This window comes from Curcuma longa, chromosome 15, assembly GCF_044706935.1.
Source record: "Curcuma longa cultivar G26 ecotype Majalengka, Jawa Barat chromosome 15, ITB_CL_G26_1.1, whole genome shotgun sequence".
NCBI classification, from domain to species: domain Eukaryota; kingdom Viridiplantae; phylum Streptophyta; class Magnoliopsida; order Zingiberales; family Zingiberaceae; genus Curcuma; species Curcuma longa.
In genome coordinates, this window is record NC_133875.1 from 11,165,767 (window position 1) to 11,190,384 (window position 24,618).

Here is a 24,618-nt window from a genome sequence, read left to right on the forward strand (position 1 = left end):
ATTATACTAGTACACTTTGTGTGTATTGAGCAGGACTATTTGAGGTCGTTCGATTTATACTAACTATATAATCAAACTAGACCTCAATTATTATGGATGTGCATACTCTTAATCCCGATATAATAACAAGCACATATACTTAGTATGTATTTCTTTATTTCATCAAAGGGTGAGATTTATTTGTTAAATCAAAAGGCCCGATGAGTTGGGAGATAATACTATGTATATGGTGTGTTGTTAATTATAGAAGGAAACTGTGTCCTTATATTTAGGCTAATGATGTCCCCTTGAGGAGCTCATAAGGATTATCATGTAAACCCTGCAGGTGGACTTAGTTCCGCATGATAATAAAGTTGAGTGGTACTACTCTTGGATTCAGAAGTTAATTAATTGAGTTGTCAGTAATTCAATTAATTGACAAACATATGATATCTTAAACACAGGGAGATTAATGCACTCATGATAAGAAGGAGCCCATATTATAATATGGGATTGGTGCGGTAGTTCAATAATAACCCTTTAATGGTATGAATTATTATTGATGGACTTGAGTTGGATGTTCATGGAGAACACATGAAGCCCAAGCCCATCAGGAGGCCATTACCAATTCCTCCTCTAGGTCTCTGCTGTAGCCTCTGAATAAAGTCTCGTATCCACCTATGAGATTCTGTTAAGAATTCTGTTAAAAATTCTGTTAGGAATTCTATTGGAATTCGGTTAGAATTCTGTTAAGAATTCTATTAGAATTCCGTTAAGAATTCCGTTGAGAATTTAGTTAATAGAATTCGGATTAATTCTAAGTAGAATTGTTTTAATTTTGTTATCCAACAAAATTATATAAATTTTGTTATGCAACAAAATTTTATTAAGTTTTGTTATCCAACAAAATTTAGTAAAGAAATTTTGTTATCCAACAAAATTATATAAATTTTATTATACAACAAAATTATAAAAATTCAGTTAGATTTTTTCTTAAATTTTCTATAATGGCAAAACTATAAAAGGGGAGGATAGAGAGAGGAAAAAATCAATCTAATTATTTCCAAGCTCTCTAAGACTAGCGGCAATACAACACTTCCCCCCCCCCCTTCCTTTTCTTTGCTAGGGTCGGCACCCTTCCTATATTCTTCTCCTCCCTTTGTGTGCTTCGGTTTCTCCTCTCTTATACCTTGCTAGGGCCGGCACACAAGGACATCATTCTTACTAGGGCCGGCAGCCAAGAAGGGAGAAGGAAGAAGAGAAAGAAGGAAGGAAAAAGGAAGAAGAAGAGGGAGGTTTCCTTCTTGCTTGCCATCGTATTGAAGAAGAGAAAAAGCAGAATTTGGGTGGATTTATCTTGGAAGATCGTTGCCCACACAACGTTTAAGAAGAGGAGAGGAATACAACAGAAGATCAAGAAGTCTTTGGGTAAAGAATATCTCTTACGCAATCTCAAGAAGAAAGGTACAATTTATTTTTCGCTGCGTAAATTATTTCTTTTATATATATGGATACTGAATACCAACATAAGAGCCCAATGATCTTATGCATTGATCAAGCACATGGTTGATCGAATATGAGAGTTGCTTGAAAAAATTCTGTCTCCGAAAAATTTTTATCTGGCAAGGATTAAACGGAACAGAATTTCAAGCTCCATCAAGTCAAAAGGAAAAGTCCTAGCTGGAGGCTAGGTAAGGTAAGTCATAATTGGCGACTAGGCAAGACAAGTCCTAATTGGAGATTAGGCAAGAAAGTCTTAGTAGGATCAGGGACACCAGGCAGGGAAGTCTAGGGGGTTTATAGATCGAACGTATAGCAAGTCGATGGGTCAACGAGGATTGGACATCGAAAGGAAAGTCCTCGGGGTCGAGTGATCGAGGCTGAGCAGAAGTCCAAGAAGGTTAAGGGTGACCCGATGCTTGACAGTGAGAAGTCTACCGAGTGACTAATCCTAACTGAAGGTTAGGCAAGAAAAAGTCCGAGAAAGTTTGGAGGAATGTTTGGTGGGTGGAAAGTCTACCGAGTGACTAGTCCTAACTAGAGGTTAGACAAGAGTAAGTCCAAGTAGATTAAGAGTGACTGAATGCTTGACAAAAAAAAATTATGGAGGAGTGACCCTTAGGTGGAGAAGCCTAGTAGATTAAACCTACAGGATAAGACTTAGATAAGCCTAATAGGTCAGACAAACTACAATTAAGGTTTAGTTTGCTTCTTTGTTGTATGTGTGTCTTGTAGAAACTTGGAGTAGGAAGCAAGACTAAAAAAACAGACAAAAGCAAACAGACACAACCAAACCAAGTTCGGAGGGAATCAAAGTCGACTCGAGGTGAATCGAGTCGAACTAGATCTGGGCGCTCGAATTTGATTCGAAGTGCTCGGATGGTCTAAGCGCCCTAGGCTAGTCCAGGTTCTTGGACCAGGTTAAGACTTGATTGGATAAAATCGACGGAGTCAGATTAGATTGAATTGAGCCAGGGCGCTCAAATGGGTCTTTATAAGGCACCTTGAGAAGCACTTGAAAGAACAAGAATTCACTTCTCCTCTCTGATTTTGTTGTGCTTGTGAACGCGATCGAAGCTCTGCTCGTGTAACCTAGGAAGTTTCAGGAGGGATACGCTGCACTTAAAACTTCCAAATCGGCTTGACTTCGAGTGTTTGTGTTTGTTTTATATTGCTTACTTCTTATTCTCTATTCTTGTATTTGGACCATAAGACGAGTTTCTCCGCCTCCAAAAAAATATTCATAAGCCTTGGAGTACCAATCCTGGGGGTTGGGAACTAAGTAAATTCCTCTTGCCCTTTTTCCCTTGTTCTTTGCTTATTTATATTCCGTTGTCACTAATGCTCTTGATAGAAAGATGAAATCAAACAAATAAACAATCGAGATTCACCCACTCTCTCATACACACAACGATCCTACATCTATCCCAATTCCCTCAAACATGAGCCCCTTGGATCCTTTTATAACCTCCAAACCTTCTAAATCTATTATGACATTCTTAAAAAATAGCACGGTCAGACTGTGTTTGGCTATGGAATTCTTCTTTATAGGCAACAATAAGAAACATGATCGTGTCCCCTAACATTATCATATCGTGCTTTGTTCTTGATGATCAATCGTTGCTCTACTATGCGTCCAACTCCATAGGTGATGCTTGGAGCTTGAAATGCATGCTCTAAGATTTCTTGACTTCAATTAAATTTTAAATTCGTATCATGTCAATAAAAATACATAAAGAATAGTTTTTTGAACTAAAATAGTAAAAATAATACAAAAGTGATGTAAGTATGCAAAATATACTAATGTAATAGAATAAATGTATGCGTAACAATACCAAAACAAATATATGAAACACACATCTTCTGCAAAAAGGTAGAATCCGCCACCTTAGCGGCCACACACGATCGGCCCCACGACCATTTGTGAGGAGGTAAATACTGCAGTTGGTCACGACGCAGGAGGAATTGCCTGGCTTCGCCAATACCCTTGCCCTCTTCCAAAACATAGCTATGCCTATGAAACACACATCACACATTATCAAATAGATTAAATGATATTGATAAAAAATCTTCAAATATATATTTGGAATTAAAACTAAAAAAAGATATTTGACAGAAATAAATAAAGCTAATTGTAAGATACGAGAAAATTTTAGGGGTTAATTATAAATAACCCTAATGGATTGGTAAAGATTAAGGGGGGTTAATTATTAGGTTAAGGGTTAATTGTAAATAACCCTAATGGATTGGTAAAGATCAAGGGGGGATTAATTATTAGGTTTAATAATTAATCAGTAAAGGCTAGGTAGTTAATTGGATTAGGCTCATTTGAGTTTAATGATTAAACCCATTAAGTCAACCCAATTAAAAGCCTAATTAAACCAATCCCTTAATTAAGAGCCCATTTAAGCCAATTGGGTCAGCCTTAAAGCCCAGTTAGGGAGCCCAATTAAGAGCCCGATTAAACCAGCCCACTAAGCCTAGTTAACAATCAGGTTATTGGATTTGGGTTAAACCCGTTAACCCGCCCACGCCCGTTAAGGAAACTTAAGCCGCAATCGTGACTTTTTCCCTGCTCCACGCACCTCGCGACCCCGCCTGCCCGCAGACACTGCGAGGGGATCTCGCGATCTCGATTTCCTCGCCGACGGCATCACCAGCACCCGCGTTTGCTGGCGAGAACCTCGCAGAGTTAAGGCTATAAAGAAGTCGATCGAAGGTGGGAGCGAACCCTAGACGGATTGCGACTTTTGCTTTCTGTCGTTGCACCTCCTTCCTCCCCTGTGATTTTCCCTATGCACCGCGCCGCCCCACCACAAAACCCCTACTCGCCGATGCCTACCGCCCTCCCCTCCCCTCCCTCTCCCCTTATCCTTTTCCCCCTGTGTCCTACCCCGAAATCCCACCATCCGGTGCTGCTCAAAGATGGGGCACAACGAGGAGCTAGGGCAAGCCGTTGACCTCTCCTTCTTGTTCTCTCTCTAGCCACAATTTGGTCTGTGTGTCTTGTATGAAGCCACCGCTGCTGTTGCTTTGCATCCAAGATATCACCACGATGAACGAATCTTGCCTTACGCATCGGTCAAATTAGAGGTCAGAATTCAGTAATATTTTTATGGACACTACGCAAGATTGTTTAGTTTTAATTAATAGTTACATGTTATTTATGTTTGATAGCCTCAAACATTTTGTAGCATTCAAACACCTATCCATTTCTGTTCAATTGAAGGAAAATTGGAAAATAAATACATGGTCTTATTATATTCATGTTGTAGGTTCGTTCTAGTACTTATGAGTGTATTTTGGATTAGGAAGGGAATAAAGGGTTGTTTGTTAGTAGTGTAAATTAAGTTTTATAACTAGGGTTGTGTAGAGAGCTACGTCAAGATTGGATCTATCAACTCTGAAGTCTAAGTAAATTTTTTAAATTTTGTGTTACTTCTTAGCTAAAACCTATCTTTAGATTGGATTACCTTTCATGCTACTTGTTAACTTTTGTACACCTTTAACTAAAGATCATTATGAGAAAAACATGTAGCAAGAATTGTTTGATTAGGTAAATTTTAAATTTGGTTGAGATTAAGTGTAAAATGAGGGTTAGTTGTGATTAAATTAGGTTAACTTGGGGTTCAACTAGGGTTTGACCTATTGTAAAATTTAATATATTGTTGTACTTAGTGAGTATTATATGTTGTAATCTGCAGGACCTTGATTTGTAGATCCTGTTATATGGAGAGGTTCTGATTTTGACGTGCGTTACATCAGGTGGGTACTCTTGTGCTTGGTCAACACAGGTCCTTTCGTAGTGCATGATTATCCTATTGCTATCCTTATTGTATTGTTGCTTGATTTGTTGCTTGATTCGTTGCCTGAGGCTTATCGTTGACCTTGATATGATCTGTTGTTTATATATGTTGACTTATCATGATTGATGTTGTGTATATCTTGGTAAGTGTAATAGTTATCTATTGAAATATCATCATAGCATCATGTTGTTGTTGTTATTAACTCTCACTGCACAGTATGGGTGAGAGCATTATAGCACTGCACAGTGTGAGTGCTACCAAGACTAGCTAGATAGCCTTCCTGGAATACTACTCCTCCCCCTCAAGTGTAGTTGGTCTATTGTTGGAGCAGGTGATTTCTGTCGTGCATCCCAGTTCATTGCACAATATAGGTTTCTGGGGATGTTGAGGGTAGATAATGATATTTTCCCCGCTCCTCACTCACGTGTAGTGGTCTATTATTGGAGGGTGTGCAGTTGTCATATTTGGCGCCCCCAGTTCACTGTACTGGGTGGGTGACTGAAGGTGATGAGTGCAAACAGTGACCATGTATGCATTTATTGTTAGTTGTTTACTACATTTATGGTTGATGCACTTGCTGTTATATGATTATGGTTGTTGCACTTGGTTAATATATGTTTGTTGCATATCTTATTTGTTTGACCTTGTTCAGTAAATATCCTATTGAGACTGTATACCTTTGATATCTATGCTTATTTCTTTATGTTGTGCACTTCTGTCTAGTACCCACGGAGTATTTTATACTCACCACCCAGACCCTGAAATTTTTCTATGTCCTTAGGTAGTAGATAAGGATATGGAACCTTGGAAGTTCTGCCAGATTGCCCCCATCTCACAGCAGGACGAAGTTGATTTTCCTTCGTGTGTTTTTGGATTGTTGGGTACTTCGTATGATTTTCGGATTTTATTTGATTGTGTAGTTCTGTATTATTTCTGATATGTGATTTGTGGTCATGTGGGCCCATTATCCTTATTTATATAGTTTAGTCTTGTGGATACATATGTTATATTGTAGAGTGGTCGTGTGGGCCTGTACTTTAGTATGTATTCAGGAAAAGTTGAATTGTCACAGGGGAGATGCTGTCGAAATTTTTTGGACAGTCGTCTCTCGGGACATGACACTAATAATTCTTTTAATTTATATCAAAATATTTAAATAAATTAGAATTAATATTTTCACTTTTTGATAAAATTTGGATAATTATATTTGAGAACAATCGACACTAAACTTAACTAAATACTTAGTTTTAACATGTCGCTTTAATGATCCATAATCAACACTAGTTGAAATTTATGGGGTGTATATTATATATTTTGCATACATTCCTTTGAATAGAAGAGTGTTTTTTTGTAAAATATTTGATAAAAATAGATGATTTTAAAAGTAGAGTAACTCGAATTTTGAAAGTTTTTATATTTTCTTGTGTTGTAGATGTTAGAAATAACTCATTATTAGTAAAATTCAATCTCATTGATAACTAAATTCAAATTGCCTTCTAGTGAACTTCTATTTGTATTGAAAACTTGAAGTAAAAAAAATTTCAGACAAGAATAGAAAAGATGTAAACAATAAATATAATAGGATATTTATAGAGTTTGGGAAGTATAGTAAATTAATTGTAGTCATTGATCTAGAAATCATCGTTAAATAATCTAAATTATTCAAAAGAGAGAAAAAATAGTCATTAAAACGGTTGAATAATAATTTTTCTATCCTGAATCTTAATCGATCGGTCACTGATTATGGTTTTAAACTGTTAACCTAGATCAAGGGTAACCAACCCTATTAATGTGGTTAAGGTTTTAAGTTGGATTTGATTTATACTGGTCTGGTCAGACCCATGTATAATTATAGTTCAGTGAGGATGGTTCTAATTTGTTAATTTGAGTCAAGTTGGTTACAATTGCTCCCAGGCTTTAGCCAAATCAGTAGTTGCAGGTGGTAGAATTGCCACCATACAACAAGAGTCGAATCAGGACAATTACGATATACCCTTCCACCTGTGGACTGGTTCGATATCTAATTTAACCATCTACATTTAATCATGAGATTGACGATATTGAACTATTTGAGATGAATGTAATCACTTTTTGTCATCATAGTCCGTTAATTTGAGTCGATAGGTAATTAGTCCGTTGATCTTATTAAGAATTTGGGCTTCGGACGGGAACTCGACCCGTGGTTGGGTTTACGTATAATTACAATACCCGTGGCTCGATCAAGCCCAATGCATCGTGCATGGGCCTACGGGCCCGTGGTCTGGTTTACATATAATTACAATTTGTGGCCAGCATGGTTCCACACCTCGCATGGCCTCGATCAAGCCCAATGCATCGTGCATGGCCCTTCACGCCTCGTGTCGCGATGCGCGGGCTATATTTGCTGCAAAAGCCCTAACGAAACATTCGCTAGCAACTTTTCTGGGTGCCAAACTCCAAACTCCAAACCCCAGATCCCAAACCCTTCTCTTCCCTCCTCTCCTCTCCTCTCCATGGGCAGAACGTTCGACGTCGCCGTGGTGGAGACACAACAATCTTCTCGTCTCGAGGAAGGAGAAAAAGGCCCCGCAAAGAAACCCAAGACGAAGAATAAGAGAGAAAAGAGCAAAGTTAAAGAATACAATAGCAGAGCCCTCCGCGAGGATGAAATCGCTGCCGTGGATTCCCCTGCAAATGGGCACAATGAATCCGTGAAGAATAAGAAGAAGAAGAAGAAGAGAAAGGCAGGCGATGTCGAGATCGAGTTCGACCCTCCGCAGAAGGCAGAACAAGATGCACAAGTGGAGAAGATTAACGATGTTAAGAAGAAGAGGGAGAGTGAGAAAGGTGCTCATTTTTGGGATGAGCCAGCGTCAAGGGTGAATAAGGAGAAGAAGCAAGTCGAAGAGGAGGGTGGAAAGAAGGGTGTGGAGGTGGAACAGGGACCGAGAGTATATGGATCCGCCATTGTTTCTGGAAACAACACTTCAGATGCCAAGTACAAGGCTCTCACTTCATTCTCCGAGACTGCGCTCCCGGCACAAGTCCTTGATTGCTGCAAAAGCTTCAGCAAGCCTTCGCCTATTCAATCACATTCATGGCCTTTCCTCTTAGATGGTCGCGACTTGATTGGTATTGCTGCCACTGGGTCCGGTAATCTCATGAACCTTTTGCCCGACTCCTTGTTTTAATTAGTCTTCATGATTTATGCTCATTCAATTTGTTCCTGCCAACCTTTTAAACCCTTCACCCATGAATGTATCCATTAAGATTAACTGTGGTGATTCCATCTCGTTGGACTATACTTTTGTGTGCTATAGGCCTGTAGCTTGTGATAAAGGATCACATACTATGGCAGACTGAGAAATAGATCATTGTTTGCTATCAATACCAGTCCTGTTCATTCTTAGTTTCACCTACACTTTTCATTTTCTTTTTTTTTTAAGATACTGAGAGATGTGTACGGGAATGTTATTGGTATACTCATTTCTACAGGAAAGACACTGGCATTTGGTGTACCAGCACTAATGCATATTCTACAAATCAAGAATGGGAAAGAATCCAAAAGGGCAGTCCCTCGTTGCCTTGTCTTGTCTCCTACAAGGGAGCTAGCTCAGCAAGTATGTTCGGTTTGATTTTGTTTTCTGTTTCAGTTGTTGTTCTTAAGTTTTTTTTTCTTGTTTTACTGAATTTTACTGATTATAAATCTTAGATAGGTCGCCTAACAAACCCCAACACAGTTCCCCAGTTAGTTAATAGTTCATGTGTACCTTTTGTTTTATTCTTAAAAAAATCTTTATAAACTATTGAATATTTGTAATGTTATGGTAAGAAAGCTTGGAAATTTAATGAAATCTTATGTTGCTCATATGTGGTACATGAGTTAATGATTGTTAGAATTTTCCTAGATATAAATAGCTCAAGAAACTTACAATTATGATTGAGAAATATTGTGTTTATGTTGAAAGTGTTTTTTGTTGCATCATACAATATTCTGTAGCACATGTTCCTTAATGAATCTTAAAAACGTTGGTACACGCTTTTTGAGGTTGAACTTCTCTTTGGTAACAGATTTCAGATGTTTTAAGTGATGCTGGGACTCCTTCAGGCACAAAGTCAGTTTGTTTGTATGGTGGAACTTCTAAGGGACCACAAATTGCCTCTCTAAAGTCTGGAGTTGTAAGTTAAAGAAGTTTCTTTCTCTTTGATATTTTTGTTTCGCTGTCATTTGAATAAATGTGTATTTTATAGAATTTTTATTTTGTATTTATTGAGCTGCACCTTAGAAATAACGAATACTTATATTTGTAGAAGCAAAGGGAAAAGACCATAGTAACAAACAATATTTTAAGCACTTTTATTTTTTTGAGACTTAAAATGACAATATTTTGAAGAAAACAGCTAGAAATGGAAACACAGAGGGAGAGAATGAAAGGGTTGGCAATTCTTTCCCCAACAAAGCCCACTTTTGTTTCCACCCAATTCGGATGGAAACTGGATCAACTGTTAGAATATCTAAGTGAATTTGTTTTTAATCTATTATGTAATTATTTCTTTTATTTTGTTTTAACAAATCAATTTTTGAAAGTTAACTTTTCTTCCCCTTTCTTTACCTCCACGAGCACAATTGGATAGGAAACATGGCCAATTTCTTTCTCTCCAAGGAAATACAAATTAGTTCCTATATATATATATATATTTATATATATATATATATATATATATATATATATATATATATATATATATATATATATATATATATATATATATATATATATATATATATATATATATATATATATGGATTGAAATTTCGTGCCGTATCGTGCGATACAGGCGAAATTTTTTGTTCCACCGACGGATCGGCACCGGCACAGCACCGACACCGCTGTTTCGGCTGGGAAACGCCTCCGGAGGCATCACCCAGGAGCGGCGATGCCTCCGGAGGTGCCACCTGGGCTCGGCGACGCCACCGGAGGCGTTGTGCGGGCCCCGCGACACCTTTCTGAGCGCAGGCTGCGCGCAATCTGGGGCAATGTCGCGAGTTTTGGTTTTTTTTTATTCTTTTAAACTAAGGGTTTAATTGAGGTTTTAATAATCAATTCCTAGCTATAGTTGAGGATAATTTAAATAGACTTTATTAAAATCCATAAAATTATTTTATTATTTTTTAAAAAATATTTTATTTTTAAATATTTAGATTAATTTTTTCATTTTACTTAATATATTTTATATTTTAAAAATATCGAAATTATACCGGTACGGTATGATACGGTACCGAAACTGTATCGTTCCGGTCCGGGACCGAAATCTCGGCACGGTTCGTTTTCTTTACCTCCCTTCCATTGTGTATATATATATATATATATATATATATATATATATCTTTACCTCCCTTCCATAGTTGTTTCTTTCTCTTGTAGGAAACATGGCCTAAGGAATGGATTATCTACTTTGTGAAGTCTCTTGTGGAGTTCAGTTACAACTGCTTTGTTTGAATTTGCTTCAGCTCATAATTCATATATCACTCATCTCTTCCTTTTTAGGACTTACTCTGAAAGTCTTACTCTTTCTGTGCATAAAGTTTCCTTGCCAAATTTGTCATAAATATGTGTGTAAAAGAAACAAGCAATACAAATTTATACTTTAAACCACCCTTACATGTTTACATGAATAATTGCTTGGTTCTCTATAAAACAATGAAATCTATTTTGAAATCATAATTTTTAATAGTGTGAATTTACTAGCAATTAAAATTTAATTATTTTACCTAAGATATGCGAGGCTAATAGAAATCAGCAAGTATCAACTAGATTATAGTGATGCCTTATCTGATGCTTGTTTTGTAAAATGTATAGAGCAGTAATTGAATCTAGCAGTGTAATCCAAACTGAGCCGTTTCTCTACAAGATAAATTGAAATTAAGCTGCAGAAAATCGTGGTCAACAGGAGAACCTAGCCATTCACGTTGCAAGTTAAAATTACACCAACATCAAATACTATCTGTTGGGGGATCCATAGCAGAAGTGGAGCTGTAATATTGCTGAGGCTGCTGTGGTGCCAAAACAGATTATGAGGTGGTTGCAGGTAGGTGTTCGATTGGTATTGAAAGAGAAGCTTGGAAAGATGGTGGAGTTTGAGTGTGGTGGATGAGGAAGTTGGGCTTCTAACTGGAATTCTCTTCATGTAGTCATAAGGTCATTGGAAAAGAATACGCGCTCTGCAGTGAATTGTTGGGTTGTGTAATTTCAAGCAGTTGGGTGACAGAGTCTCATGCTGGAGATGGCACTGGCAAAGAAGCAGTGGGAAATTTTTTTGCTGGTGGGGGATCATGAGCAGTCAACTGTTGAGGTCTTACAAGAGAGTTAGCTAGAAGAAGGTGCAGGATTGTGTGATAGACTAGGTTTCCTCATTAAGTCAGCAAGTTGACTGCCTTTTACGTGAAGGATATTATTTCAAGGTCTGCAGTAACTATGGGTTTATGTTTGGACTCTTTGAAGATCTTGTTTTGACTCTTCAAGGTTTGCAGCAACTATAGGGGAGAGGAAAGCTTGTAGGTGGGTTATGATATCATCGTGTGATCACAAGAAATAAAGTGCTCAGGGTTTCTCATGCAAGGGACAGGGTTTCTTGCATCAGGGAGAAGGAGCTTGTTGATAGTGGGTTAAGAATTTGGCTAATGTAGCACTGGGAACAATCTCAAATTTTGACGATTGCATCCTCAGATTCTAAGTAAATTTTCAAGGGGCATAAGAGGTGGTCTAAAGAAAGGGACTAATAATCTTCAAGTCTTATAAAGATGAGACTCTGAAAGGTTTAGGCTCTTGGATGTATGAGGCTTGGGGACTCTAAGTAATGGATCTTATGGTAGATGAGTAAAAATGAAAAATTTGTATTGACAGGAGCAAGTTTGTATTAACAGTAAGGTCAGAATAAAAATTTAAAATGTTACACCACAATGAAAAGCTTTAAAAAGGCGCAAAGTTAAAAAATTCAGACAAGCAAGATGTGAGATTGTTTACGCTACACTTTATGATGAGGAGAGTTGAGGGTTGACTTGGGAGGGTACTCTTTGATGGCTTTTAGCTTTTTCTTGGACTATTGTGTAACTTAGCCTTAAACTTGTCTAGGAGATCTTAGTATTATCAACCCGACCCATATGACCCGCTACTCATTCATCTCCAGTTGTGTGATTCAAGGGTAGGGTTGGTATGAACTCCCTCACTCTGTAGGAGAGATAGGTAGAGTCTAATGGGCTTTTGGTGAAATTCAAGAGTCCTTAACTGATTCAAGGAGTTTTTTGCACAATTCTTATGTCCCAGTGGCTTTGTCTAGTCTATATTGGGGATGCTAGTGTCTAAGGCAATCTTGAGTTCAGCCACTAATCCCTTTTAGATGTCCAAGATATAGTGTTGTAAATGGCGGTAGGTGGTGGTGGGATGATCAGTGATCGCCTGCCACTTCAATCGCCTATCGCCTCAACCGCCTAGATGATTGAATTTTTTATATATATAATATTATAAATAGTCATCAATTTTTGTGATGTTTATACATAAATAAACTTTATACAATACAATTTATATAAGGTACAAATAAATATATAAATGCAACTAATAAGATAATTAATAAAAATTCATCACCATAATAATATTAAAAAAGTAATATTGTTACTTTTACCAAAAGTTTAAATTCAAAATTTAAAGTTTCAATCCAACATGGTAACAAGCCAACAATGACTAGATTAAACATAACTAATCTTTTAAATCATCTACACATGCACCATCAATTATATCCATAATCCTTTCATTATCGGACTCAATATCAATATCTTCTTCATTCTCCTCCGATGTGTCAAAAAGTTCTCTAATGAGGATGTTCCTTGCGCTCTTCCTTGGTTGTAGAACTTCATTTGCTCCCAATGTCTCTACCACCATTCTCTAAGTAAGTCTTGAACCCGGCTCGACGTCATCTTCATCACCACCATTAACAAGCCAACCTTAAGCTTCATTAGCTTGAGAGGATAGAAGCAAATCTTCGCCTATTCTCTTTTGCTCTTCTTCTTTATAAGATTGACGTTGAATTTAACATATACAAGATCATTCAATCTTGATGTCTCGAGCATATTCCTCTTCTTAGTATGTATCTAAACAATTAAACAATTATAAAAATTAATAAAAAGAAAGAATAGATAATATAATTTATGAATTACTACTTACCTCTTCAAAAATAAAAAGAAAGAATAGATAACATAATTTATGAATTACTATTTACTCTTCAAAAATTGACTCCAATCTCTTTCACACCTCGATGAATTACTTGTCAAAGAGAGAAATCTCATTGCCATTTTTTGTAAGTTTGGAGTGCCACCACCATATTTGAACCACCATCCAACTTAAAAAAAAGTAAAGAGGCAAAAAATAATAAACCCAAAAATAGGTAAAAGAGACATGTATGTAAGTGAATAGAAATAAAGGAAAGAGATGTACCCATATCAAAGTCATGGTACACATCCACCGTCTCATATGTCGCAACCATTATTTTTCTTCCAAAGTTTTCGAATTTACTCTTGTACTTCAACAATTCATCATTAGAAATGGTGGATTGCATGCCCTCTTTGGTGGAAAAAATTCTTTCAACATAATTCAAAAACTCATTCATAACATTGGTGTCATTTTGTATGCTTGGATCTTTAAAGTAAAAAAACTGGATTCAACAGGTAAGCAACATAATGCAAAGGACTATTAAGTCTCCCCTTAGACTTCTCATTAATAATCTTCAAAATAGGATGACATTTTCTTCTTTTTTGAAAGCCTTTCTAATATCTTCCTTGCCTTGTTTAAGTGCACTCAATAAAAGGCCGTTGAGGGCTTTTTGTCACGTCAACAAGGTGTAAAACTTTTACTAAAGGGGTGAAAACATTCAAAGCCAAAGAAATACTATTCCAAAAAGAGATACTTGTTACCGTCATCTCTATCACTTTTCCCTTTATACTACTACTTAATTGTATTGCTCCACTCCTTGGATGTAAACATAAGTCTCAATGGATCTTTTTTCCCTTTGAGACTTTCCAAAGTCAAAAATGAAGTAGCAAATCTAGTTACCCTGAGCCTCACAATATCCCTTTTTTTGGTATATTTCCTTATAATAGTCAAAGTATGTGTATAGATGAATATTATTAGGGCCGTTGCTTTCTCAAGCATTTCACTAAACTTGGATAGCTTTCTAATTGCTTCAAGCATGAGATTGATTGTATGAGTCGCATAAGAGGTCTAAAAAATTTGAGGTTGTGTAACTTTTAACAACTCCGCTGTCGCCATATTATTTGTTGCATTGTCCGTTACTACTTGAATAATTTGTTGAGAGCCAATTTCATTGATGTATTTTCCCACAAACTCAAAAATGTAAGCCCCGATGTGTGCCTCCTTGGATTCTTCAATAGAATCAAAGAATGAAGTGCTTAGTTTGTAATTAACACATAAATTCATAATGTTTCTCTTGCAATCCGTCCATGCGTTAGTCATAATTGAATATCCATTCTTCTTCATGCTTTTATAGAGATAATTTGGTCTTCTCAATTTCTTATTTTAAAAATGGCTCTCTTAGAAGATATTGACTTGGAGGTATGTAGCCAGGGCCGATTTGGCCAACCGCCTTTATAAATTATATAAAACTTTGATTGTCAATTGTATGAAAAGGAATCCTCGTCTAATAAATCCATCTTGCAAGGTACATATGCACATCATTTGTAAACTTTACTTCAATGCATCATTTATGTTTTGTTATCTTGCCTTTGTTGGATCGATTGCGGATGCCCACTTATCAATAGGCCAGAGGTGCTTTGACTTATTTTTAGCAGAATTTCCTTTCACTTGACAATCTTCATCCTCTACATCAACACCTATATTTACTTCCACCCTCTCTTCTTGTAATTTTTCCACCCTTTCTCGCTTCTTATTCTTGCTATTTTCAAGATAAGCTCTTACTCTTTTTGTCTTCATTGGATGTTTTAGGACATGTTTCAACTTGTTCTACAATACTTGCAATATGATGCTTCATTTGATAAACTCCTCCCTTAATAAGCCTCTTACACAACTTACGTGTGATTGAATTTCTTTTTTCTTTGCAATACAACACCTCATAATCCCAAACAACATCGCTAGACTTTGGCTTCAATTTCACTTCCGGTTGTTTCTCAATTTTTGCTGTTAATCTTCAAGATAATAATTAAATAAAGATAAAAAATTAGTAAAAAATATACTATAAAATATATTAGCTAAAAATAAAAAATTAATCTATATATTTTTTTAAAAATATTTTTTTAATAAAATATATATATATTATATTAATATGATAATTTTATTAGGCTTTAATTAAGCCTATTTAAATTATCCTAATTATAGTTAGGAGTTGATTAAAATTATTAATATAACGATTCAATTAAATCCTAAGTTAAGAAGAAAACTAACTGTTATTGTGTTTTGGCTTCGGCATTTTGGGTCGGACAATTCGAATGCATCATCAGACTGGGGTGATGCATCTGGACACGTCGCCTGGGCTCGGCGATGAGTCCGGACTCGTCGCTAGGGCCCGGTGACAAGTTCGAACCTGTCATGCGAGCCCGGACGTATCGTTCGAGCCCAGAGTTATGTTTTTGTTGTGCTAAATCTGAAACATATAAAAGCTTAACCTAACGATGGTAGCAGGTGATGGTGACATGCAGTTTGAGGCAGCAGGAGGCAGAAGGAGGTGAGTTATTTTGAAATCACGCATCGGCATGAGGGTTTTTTAAACCTAAGTTGACTGCCTAAAATACTGCTTTCCATAAAAGCAGGGTGGCTGATGTCGGCCTCCGCCTAGGCGGTCACCTCAAATGCCATTTAGAACACTGCTGAGATAATCTAGAAAATCATGTGTTCCAAGGTGAGTTCAGAGGCCATGGTTATGGTTTTAGAGCAACAATCTTGCTTCTAGAGCAACAATTTATTTATTTTTTAATTGAATTAGTTGAGCTTAGAGGCCGTGGTTATGCTTAGGTATAACAGTGTTAGACAACTGATAATATGACTTGATTTAACCTTGAAAGTGACAATAGAATTTGAATATATAAATGAGTGATACAAGTTGACTCGTGTACAAGGTATATTAATATTAAAATTTTTAATAATTTTTATGTCACAAATTTATAGAGAGGAATTAATTATCGACCTTACCAAATTATTTTTAAAAAATATAATTAGTTGACCTAAATAACACATTTCGTTTCTGATACGTTTAACATGATAAAATACGATATAAAATGCCACCCCTAATTCTGCTATATTAGTTTGAGTGGGTTGACTTGTTCTCATGTGAGTTGTTTGTTCTCATCTTTAAGTTTGTCAAGTCTCGCCATCAGCTTTAAGTTTGTTAGCTCTCCCCAACCGAAGGTTAATATGCATTTCAATATCATTGGCTAGATTTCAAAGGGCTAAATATTCATGAAAGAATTAGATGCCATCTTTGGAGTTGTTATATTTTGGAGTTTCGGTGAGAGGCTTGGGAGCATAACTCAATGAAGATAGATTTTGGTCAACTTAGAGTATTTCCAAGTCTCAACTGTCTTTTATATCCCATTGAGCTTGAATTATATGGCCTATAGGTTCAAGAAAGTGAATCTAGAGGTCACCAATGATAGATTCCTGGTTGATGTATTTGGTGTTTTTGATAGAGGTGTGCATGCAAGCACAGAAGACATGCTCCCTCTTGAGGGGTTCTGCTGTCAATGGTCATCTCGAGGGTGCCATCGAGGAATTACTCAGATGAACTGCTCCCTAAGTACCTGTCGAAGTTGAGACCATGTCTGTAGCAATGAGAAAGACATTAACAGAAGTGTATAATTGACAGGGGAATAGCTCAGTGCAGCTCTTGAGGCTGACGAGCCCCTAAGCCTTACAAAATGCAATATTTCTGTCTAACTTCTTTAGGAAGTTGGAGGTTTTAATGCACAAATAGTGTTTTTGCATCATGTTCGTTCTAGGAGAGTCCCAGAAGAATGTTGTGTGCATCATGTCACTGCAGTCCCATTGAGGATCAATCAATAGGAGCAAAGAGATGTAGGCAAACTGCTTCTTCTACCTCCCAGTAGAAGAGGGGAAATGCTGGTTTTCCATCAGGAAAGTGGAGATATGTTCTAGATTCTCTTGGTAATGCATACCCTATACCCTTGGTGAAATAACCTTTCACTTAGTTTTAACCCTAAAAACCCACTCAGTTAAGAAGGTAAACAAGTGGCACCCGTGATTAGGGGAGAAGTGGCTAATGCTTACATTTTTAAGTTTTTAGCAATTGGATTATAGAAGGGTGCAAGTCAAGTTGGATGCTGACATGAAAGAAGTTTTAGAAACGGTTAGTGCAATTGGCAAGAGACACATAGGCTCTCTTGGTAGTAACTGGTGCGTGGAGGAAAAAGAAGTTGGAGGAAAAAGGAGTTTGGGCTGTATTGTCTAGTCTTAAATTTCTGTAGTTTGGATCCTATTATGGTGGAGGGCGTAGGATAAAACTCATCCTAGTTGAACTCTTTCACCTTAGGCCTTAGCTCTGACTGCATGAGGAACTCAAAATCAAAGATGTTTGGTTTGTGCAATTCTAATTTTTTTGAGAAAACCTGGACAAGAGGAGCATTTTGATCAAATTAACTTAAAGTTGGCTAGAAAAAGCTTTGAGTTTTAACTGGATATTGAGGGCTCCTTCCTCCATGCAATGTTTGTAATTTTACCCTTTTGTTGACTTATCTCAAGTAAACAAAGTCACAGTGAAGTAGCTTATATCAGGTCTAAATGAGTATGCCTTTTTTTTCTCAATGTTTTTTTCCCTTTGCATTTATTAGTTGCTTTGGCACTTAATTTCATCGGTTTTGCCTTGTTGATGAACTTTGATATTTCAGTCATCCATCTATAATTGCCTTTTGAGATTATTCATGAGGGAACATGATAAAAATAGGAAAAAATAGTTTTGTTCTCTGAATGTATAAACTCAATCAAAAATTTCAGTTTCTCAACTAGGTAGATAGTAAATAAAGTTTGTTTTTCGTTATTTCTCCATAAATTGTACACGAATCTATTCTTGTACAATATCTAACTAGGTTTTATCCTATGGTTCTCCCAGGATATTGTTATTGGTACTCCTGGTCGTATGAAAGATCTAATTGAAATGGGCATTTGCCAACTCAAGGAAGTAACTTTTGTGGTGAGTATGATGATCTTCATTGAATGTTCCATTTTTTCAGTCTTCCTTTTTTCTCACACAATGTGGATCTTTTTAGAAAATTATTGTAAGACATTCATCATACTATCATTTACATGTTCTGATATAGGAACACAGAGAATGTGCACTCAATAATTGACATACAATATAGTTTATAAATGCTGCATGCATGATGGATAACTCAAGTGATGCTTCATGGGGTCCTTTTTTAAAGGAAAGGAGAGTACTACTGGTTCCCATTTTTGGTAAGAATAAACTAAGGGTAGCACAATTTAGGTTGGCAAGTTATAAACGGTTTGTATCTCATTCACCATGACATTCATATCCTTTGGGCCAAATTATATAATTTGCATATGATCCACTTTCAAATGGGTTGCCTTGATCGAAACTATTTAATTAAATGAGTTACACGGGATATATTGTGCCACTTGACCTGTTTAATTAAATGGTTTAAATGGGTCATAATGGGCCATGTGACTCAATTCAACCTATTTAATTAAATAGATTGATCATTTTAAACCCAATTCGACTTTTTTATTTGCAGGTCATAACCGGGTTGACGGTTTATAATCCAAACTTGTTTACCAATTCAATCTTGCCAAATTATGGGTTAAGTGTAAAAGGGTTGGGTCAACTTTTATTACCCTTAGAATAAACTATAGATAATTACACAATTTTTCGACCATAATTCATTTGCAACTTATTTCACTATTATACATCTAATCTTTTGGGTATAATCATAATTATAATTAGCTTGTAAGTTGTAACAATTTCATTATGTTCACGATTCTTCTTTTGTGCAATTCATCTTACTTGGATTTCTAGTTGTTAGAACTATACAACTCATGATGCCTATATTACAATATGATACTATTCATATATGAAAGATACAATTCTGACATATGAATTGGAAGTGAAAATTATCATAATGATTTAGTTTATTTCATTTTATATTTCTAAATATGAGGAAGAAAACTAATTAAAAGATTAAATTATACCAAAATACCCAATATGCTAAAAACAAAAAAAATTTGACCAAAACTTTTACATATTCTCAAAATGTGAAAATACATTAATCCATGATAATTTTTAAAATTTTCAAATAAATATAACATAATCAATCCTTAAAATCATCAAAATAGATCTACAGATTTTGAAATTGAAGATCAATCTTTATGACCATTATAAATGCAAGGTCTCGAATTTGATACCTCTACAATAATACTTAAACCAAAGATGAATCTTCATTACCATTGTAGATGCAAGTTCGTGGACTTATGCCTTTACAATAAACTTAAAGATCAATCTTCATTATCATTGTAAATGCAAGTTCTTGGACTTGATGCGTCTGCAATAAAATTATAATTTAAAATATTTTATTGTGTAATAATAATAAATATATTTATTTTAAATTTATACATTTAACAATTGTTACAAAAGATTCGATAGGTGTTAAATATCTCACAAGATAATATCAAAACTTGAACGTAATATTCAACATCTCAAATTTATACATTTAAAGCAATTAAATATTAATAATATACTTTTTTTAACTAATATATTTTATATTTAAAAAGCATTAAAATCGTATTGACACGACATGATATGGTATTGAAACCGTATCGTTTTGATCATAAACTGAAATTCCGGCATGATTCGAAATTTTAAATCTTCCATTATTGTGCCAAGTAGCATCGTGTTTTGGTAATTTATCAGAACTATTCATTTTGACTGTTTGCACGGTATGAGATTTCAAATCATGACTTATACAAGATAATGTGAGGCCTGTCGGTTGCTGAAATTACCATTAGGTTTGAGGCTGAAAGGTGGTTGTACTCGATCTTGCAATTTTTGGTATCTGTTATACTGGATCTAACAATCTGGTAATCCATCCTTAACCCACTTTGTAAAGTTGGTCTGTAAAATAGCTTTGAAGATGATCTAAACTATATGCATTTATCGACTGTGGCTCTCACCGCTCAACTCTATTTTTTTTTTCTCTTAGTACCTAAGAAGAAAAAATACAATTCCAATCAAACTAAGAAAAAAAATACTATAACTTCTATAGTCTATTTCAATCAAACTAAGAAAAAAACTAATAAATTAACCTGCTTAAACATTAACTAAAATAACATACTCTTGTATTAAATCAAAAGATACCCAATTCAAAAATATAATACAACCAAAATTCAATTACAGTTCAAATAAAAATTCAAAATTTAAATTTATTCTATGTTTGCATCACTATAATTTGCCTACTTTTCTGTACTTTGCAAATATTATTTTGCTTTTTCATTAACATGCAGATCTTGAAGAGTGCTTACTCATGGTTAATTGATAATTGTAGGTTCTTGATGAAGCAGATAGAATGCTTGACATGGGGTTTGAACCAGAAGTCCGCTCAATATTAAATCAAACATCATCAAGTAACACTTGTTTTATTTATTTATTTATTTTTCAAATCTTTGAAAATAGCTTGGTATTTTATCATTAAGAAAATATGATTAGAAATAGCTTGGTTGTATTTGCATCATTCTGTCATTATAATTGTTTGGACCTAATTGTAATACTAGTGATCTAGAATGTGATACAATTAAAGTTTAGTTTTATATTGTGTATACATAGTGGGGACTACCTCTGGTTTTAATCACCAATAGTTTTCTTATTTAAAGTCTAGTTTTATATTATTCATGCATAGTATGAAACCCCAATAGCTTTCCTAATTTACATGGTATCAGAGCCAAATGGGTTCATCTCTTCATGAGTTCCATTCCTGTGAGCTTCTTCATCATTGAGTGGAGATCTCTTCATCTTGTTCAAAGCATGGTTGATCTGTTGTCTTATGACCTGGACAACCTGCTGCTGGGAACACCAAATGCTGTCCTCATCAACAGGCAGAAATCGCTGGGTGATGGCTGTTTCCATGAAGGGTTCTTTCAGTGCATTGATCACCTCACTTCAAATTGGTGATACCTGCTGCCTTGTTCTTCTCAACTTGCTGTCCTATTCTTCTGCAGCATTCTCAGTTTCACAATTTTTCAGATTTTTGCTGTTCACAGAAATCTGTTCTCAGACATCTGTTCCACTGATGCTAGGAAGAATTATTCCTGTGCTTCTCAGATTTCCACGTTTCTCTTTCTGCTGTTTATTCACAGAATCTCTTTCTGGCCTCTAGTTTTCAGTGACTCTGTTCAAGCAGATCAGATTAACTTGTTTTTTCGAGTCCTACCGTTTTTGCTATTCTATGCATTGTTCCTGCAGGTTCAGTTATCCTCCATTGATTCTACAGTTTCAATTCTGTGATTTTTCCAGATTATATTCAAGTCCTCGCTGTTTTCCGTTTGATTCCAACATCATATTCTGCTACATTTCCCTTGCTTTCCCTCCATTGTCAATTTCAGCAAGGACAACCAGATCTGAAAACCTGATACAGAATGGAAGTGTTTCAAAACTCAGAGAATTGGTACCACCTAATACAGTTAGAGGTAAACAACCTCACACAGAGAAATGAAAGCACTCACATAGAGAAGGAAGCTCACAAAGAAAACTTTTATTAAGAAAAAGAGTGTTTTAGATGGAGGATTAAGGTCTAAAGTCTCCAACCTAGACAATTAAATAAAATATAAAATTATTCGAGAAATGAATAACCTATGCCACCAAAGAGAAATACATCATATTACAAACTAGAAAATAAATCAAATTAAATTAAAGGTTTACCAAAACAATCCTACATCTAATGAGAGAATTTTCTTAAATAACTAGTCCTCTTAAGAGGTTCTACCAAAATAAAAATTTCTGAAACTTTTAAAATTTAACTTCGTAATTTGCATTGTGCTCCCCTATTGAGAACTTGATCCTCGACCAATTGTTATCATCTTTCTTGGCTACTTTCCAAGTACAAGGAACGATAGTTTCTGAACGATAGTTTCTTCTTTATGTTTCTTTGATAGTCTATAACTAAGAAACTTGTGCATTTTCTTTCTTTCTGGTTGCCCCTTATAATGAATAAGAAAATGTGTCGACTTGTCATGGGGTGAGAATGATAGCTACATCTCCATAGTAGTCATGATGTGGAAAGGATATCTTCTTATTAGTTGTACATGGAGTATCCAGGTTAAGAAGCTTTTATTACTGTTGATATCACTGTCGACACACCATCATCATAATAGTGGGTAGAATAAGTTGATAATTTTACACATCATTGAGCAACACCTAGTAAGTTACGTAATGAAAAAGGGTAGTTTGGTGTATGAAGCTCCTACTAATACTAGTTCCTAGGGAAGAGTCGGACTCATTGGGTTTATTGTATGCAGCCTTACTCTGCATTGTAAAAGACTATTTTTGTGACTCGAACCCGTGACCACAAGGTCACACAGTAACAATTTAATCGTTGCACGAAACTAACTTATTAAGTTACTTTGTGCTGAAGAAATTTGGGCAGTCACTTCATGGTTATTTTTCATCATAGATTGATGTGGGGAATACTCTAACTGCTAGTCAAACAGTTTGTTTCAAACCAGAACATCTACTAATTTCAAACCTCATTTCAAGTTTGTTTTTCCCTTTTTTGTGCTGGCCCTGCAAAAATACCCACCTAAAAATGTCATAGTTGATTGAAATGGCATCACTTTTGCAAAACATTCTATGCTCATCATAGATACAACATGATTTTTAATGACATCAATGCATTTTCCTGTACCAAACAGATGGCACTATAAATTGAAAGAGAATCTTCCTTCATCCTTTGTATTTGGGTTTACTTGGTATCCACCTCTACGAGGTGACTAATCCAAGGATCCACACACACAGACGACCTTTTCCACTATGAAAACCCTCTCTTTCGAAGCACGCTTCGAAGGTGGAGAAAACCCTCACAAACTGATCTCTTCCTTTTACAGGATTGATTAGTGAAATTTGGAGGAAGAGGAAAGCTTTTACAATTTCAGAGATTTGCCAGAAAGATGATAAACAGAATTGTTAATTTCTTTGACGTCGTTTGTTATTTTTATATTTTTTCGTATATCAGTCGACTGCTCTAAGGGCCAGTCGACTGATGGGCTTCAACGACTCTTTAATTTCGGTGTTCCCGCAATTCTAGCCAATTGTCGCCCCAACAGTCACCTAGTAGTTGACTGCACTATGAGCAGTCGACTGCTCCACTCGAATGATCTCGCGAACTCTGTGTGTACTTCTGATCAACCACCAGTCGACTGCACCAACAGTGCCAGTCGACTGGTCAAGCTGAAACTTTCCTTTCAGCTTCTTTTCCAGCCCTTAGCCTTGACGCAAACCTTCAAACGTCTTCCATAAGCCTCATGTCATTCCTTGTATTAGCTTAAGACGTTTCCCTCAGCTTCATCGTGCTAAATCTCCCTTTGCCAAGAGGCCGCGCCTCCGGGACTTCATCCTTTGCCAAGTCTCCTAACCTGGACTTTCCTGTGGACTCAAACCACACAAGTTAGATCACCAACATTGTCTAACTTAAACTTATTTTAGCCAAACATTAAAATCCAATTCACTTGGGGCAAGATTGCACCAACATAACTTTGAACATCCAATGTCTCCAGTCAGTGAGATCGGCTGCTTAATTAACCAAGGAGTTCAAAACGTGCTAGTCTTGATAGAATCGATAACGTTCGTGCTCATCAATTCCTTGACTAGGGATAATTTCAATACATTCATAATTGTACATGTAGAGATGCTCACTAGTTGTGATCCAATCATAGATTTTCTCATGCTATAAATCGCATTACGGATATTCAATAATTGAGTTTAAGATCCAATCAAACACATAGAAAATGTGCACTCAAATAGTGAATTGTTATTTATCCAATAAATAGTATAACCGTAAGGTGCTTACTTTAGAACACCCCTCAGAATCTAACAGATATTTATTACTTGACGACAATCATGCACCTGTAGAAATTGCACATCAATTATTTGTGTTCGTCCTAATGGATCTTGGTATTTGAGCAATGTTTTATGCAGCTTCATGCGAGGACCCTTCAACTCTAACCTTTTCATCTTCTGAGTCATATTTAGCTCCCCATTAATCCTTTCCCTTATTCGAAGTTAGTTTACTAAGTGTTGGGAAAGTCTTCAAAAACCG

The 24,618-nt window shown here is 35.9% G+C and overlaps 1 protein-coding gene across 1 annotated transcript; it reads left to right on the plus strand.

Moving 5' to 3' along the window:
- Positions 1 to 7,707: 7,707 nt before the first annotated feature.
- Positions 7,708 to 20,935, plus strand: LOC141846648 (DEAD-box ATP-dependent RNA helicase 5; the record flags this gene model as incomplete). The annotated part of the gene is given in 5 exon segments (XM_074734690.1): positions 7,708 to 8,417; positions 8,760 to 8,884; positions 9,336 to 9,443; positions 18,411 to 18,491; positions 20,857 to 20,935. Coding segments are annotated over 5 exon segments (1,033 nt in total), but the record flags the coding sequence as incomplete, so codon positions are not given.
- Positions 20,936 to 24,618: the final 3,683 nt, after the last annotated feature.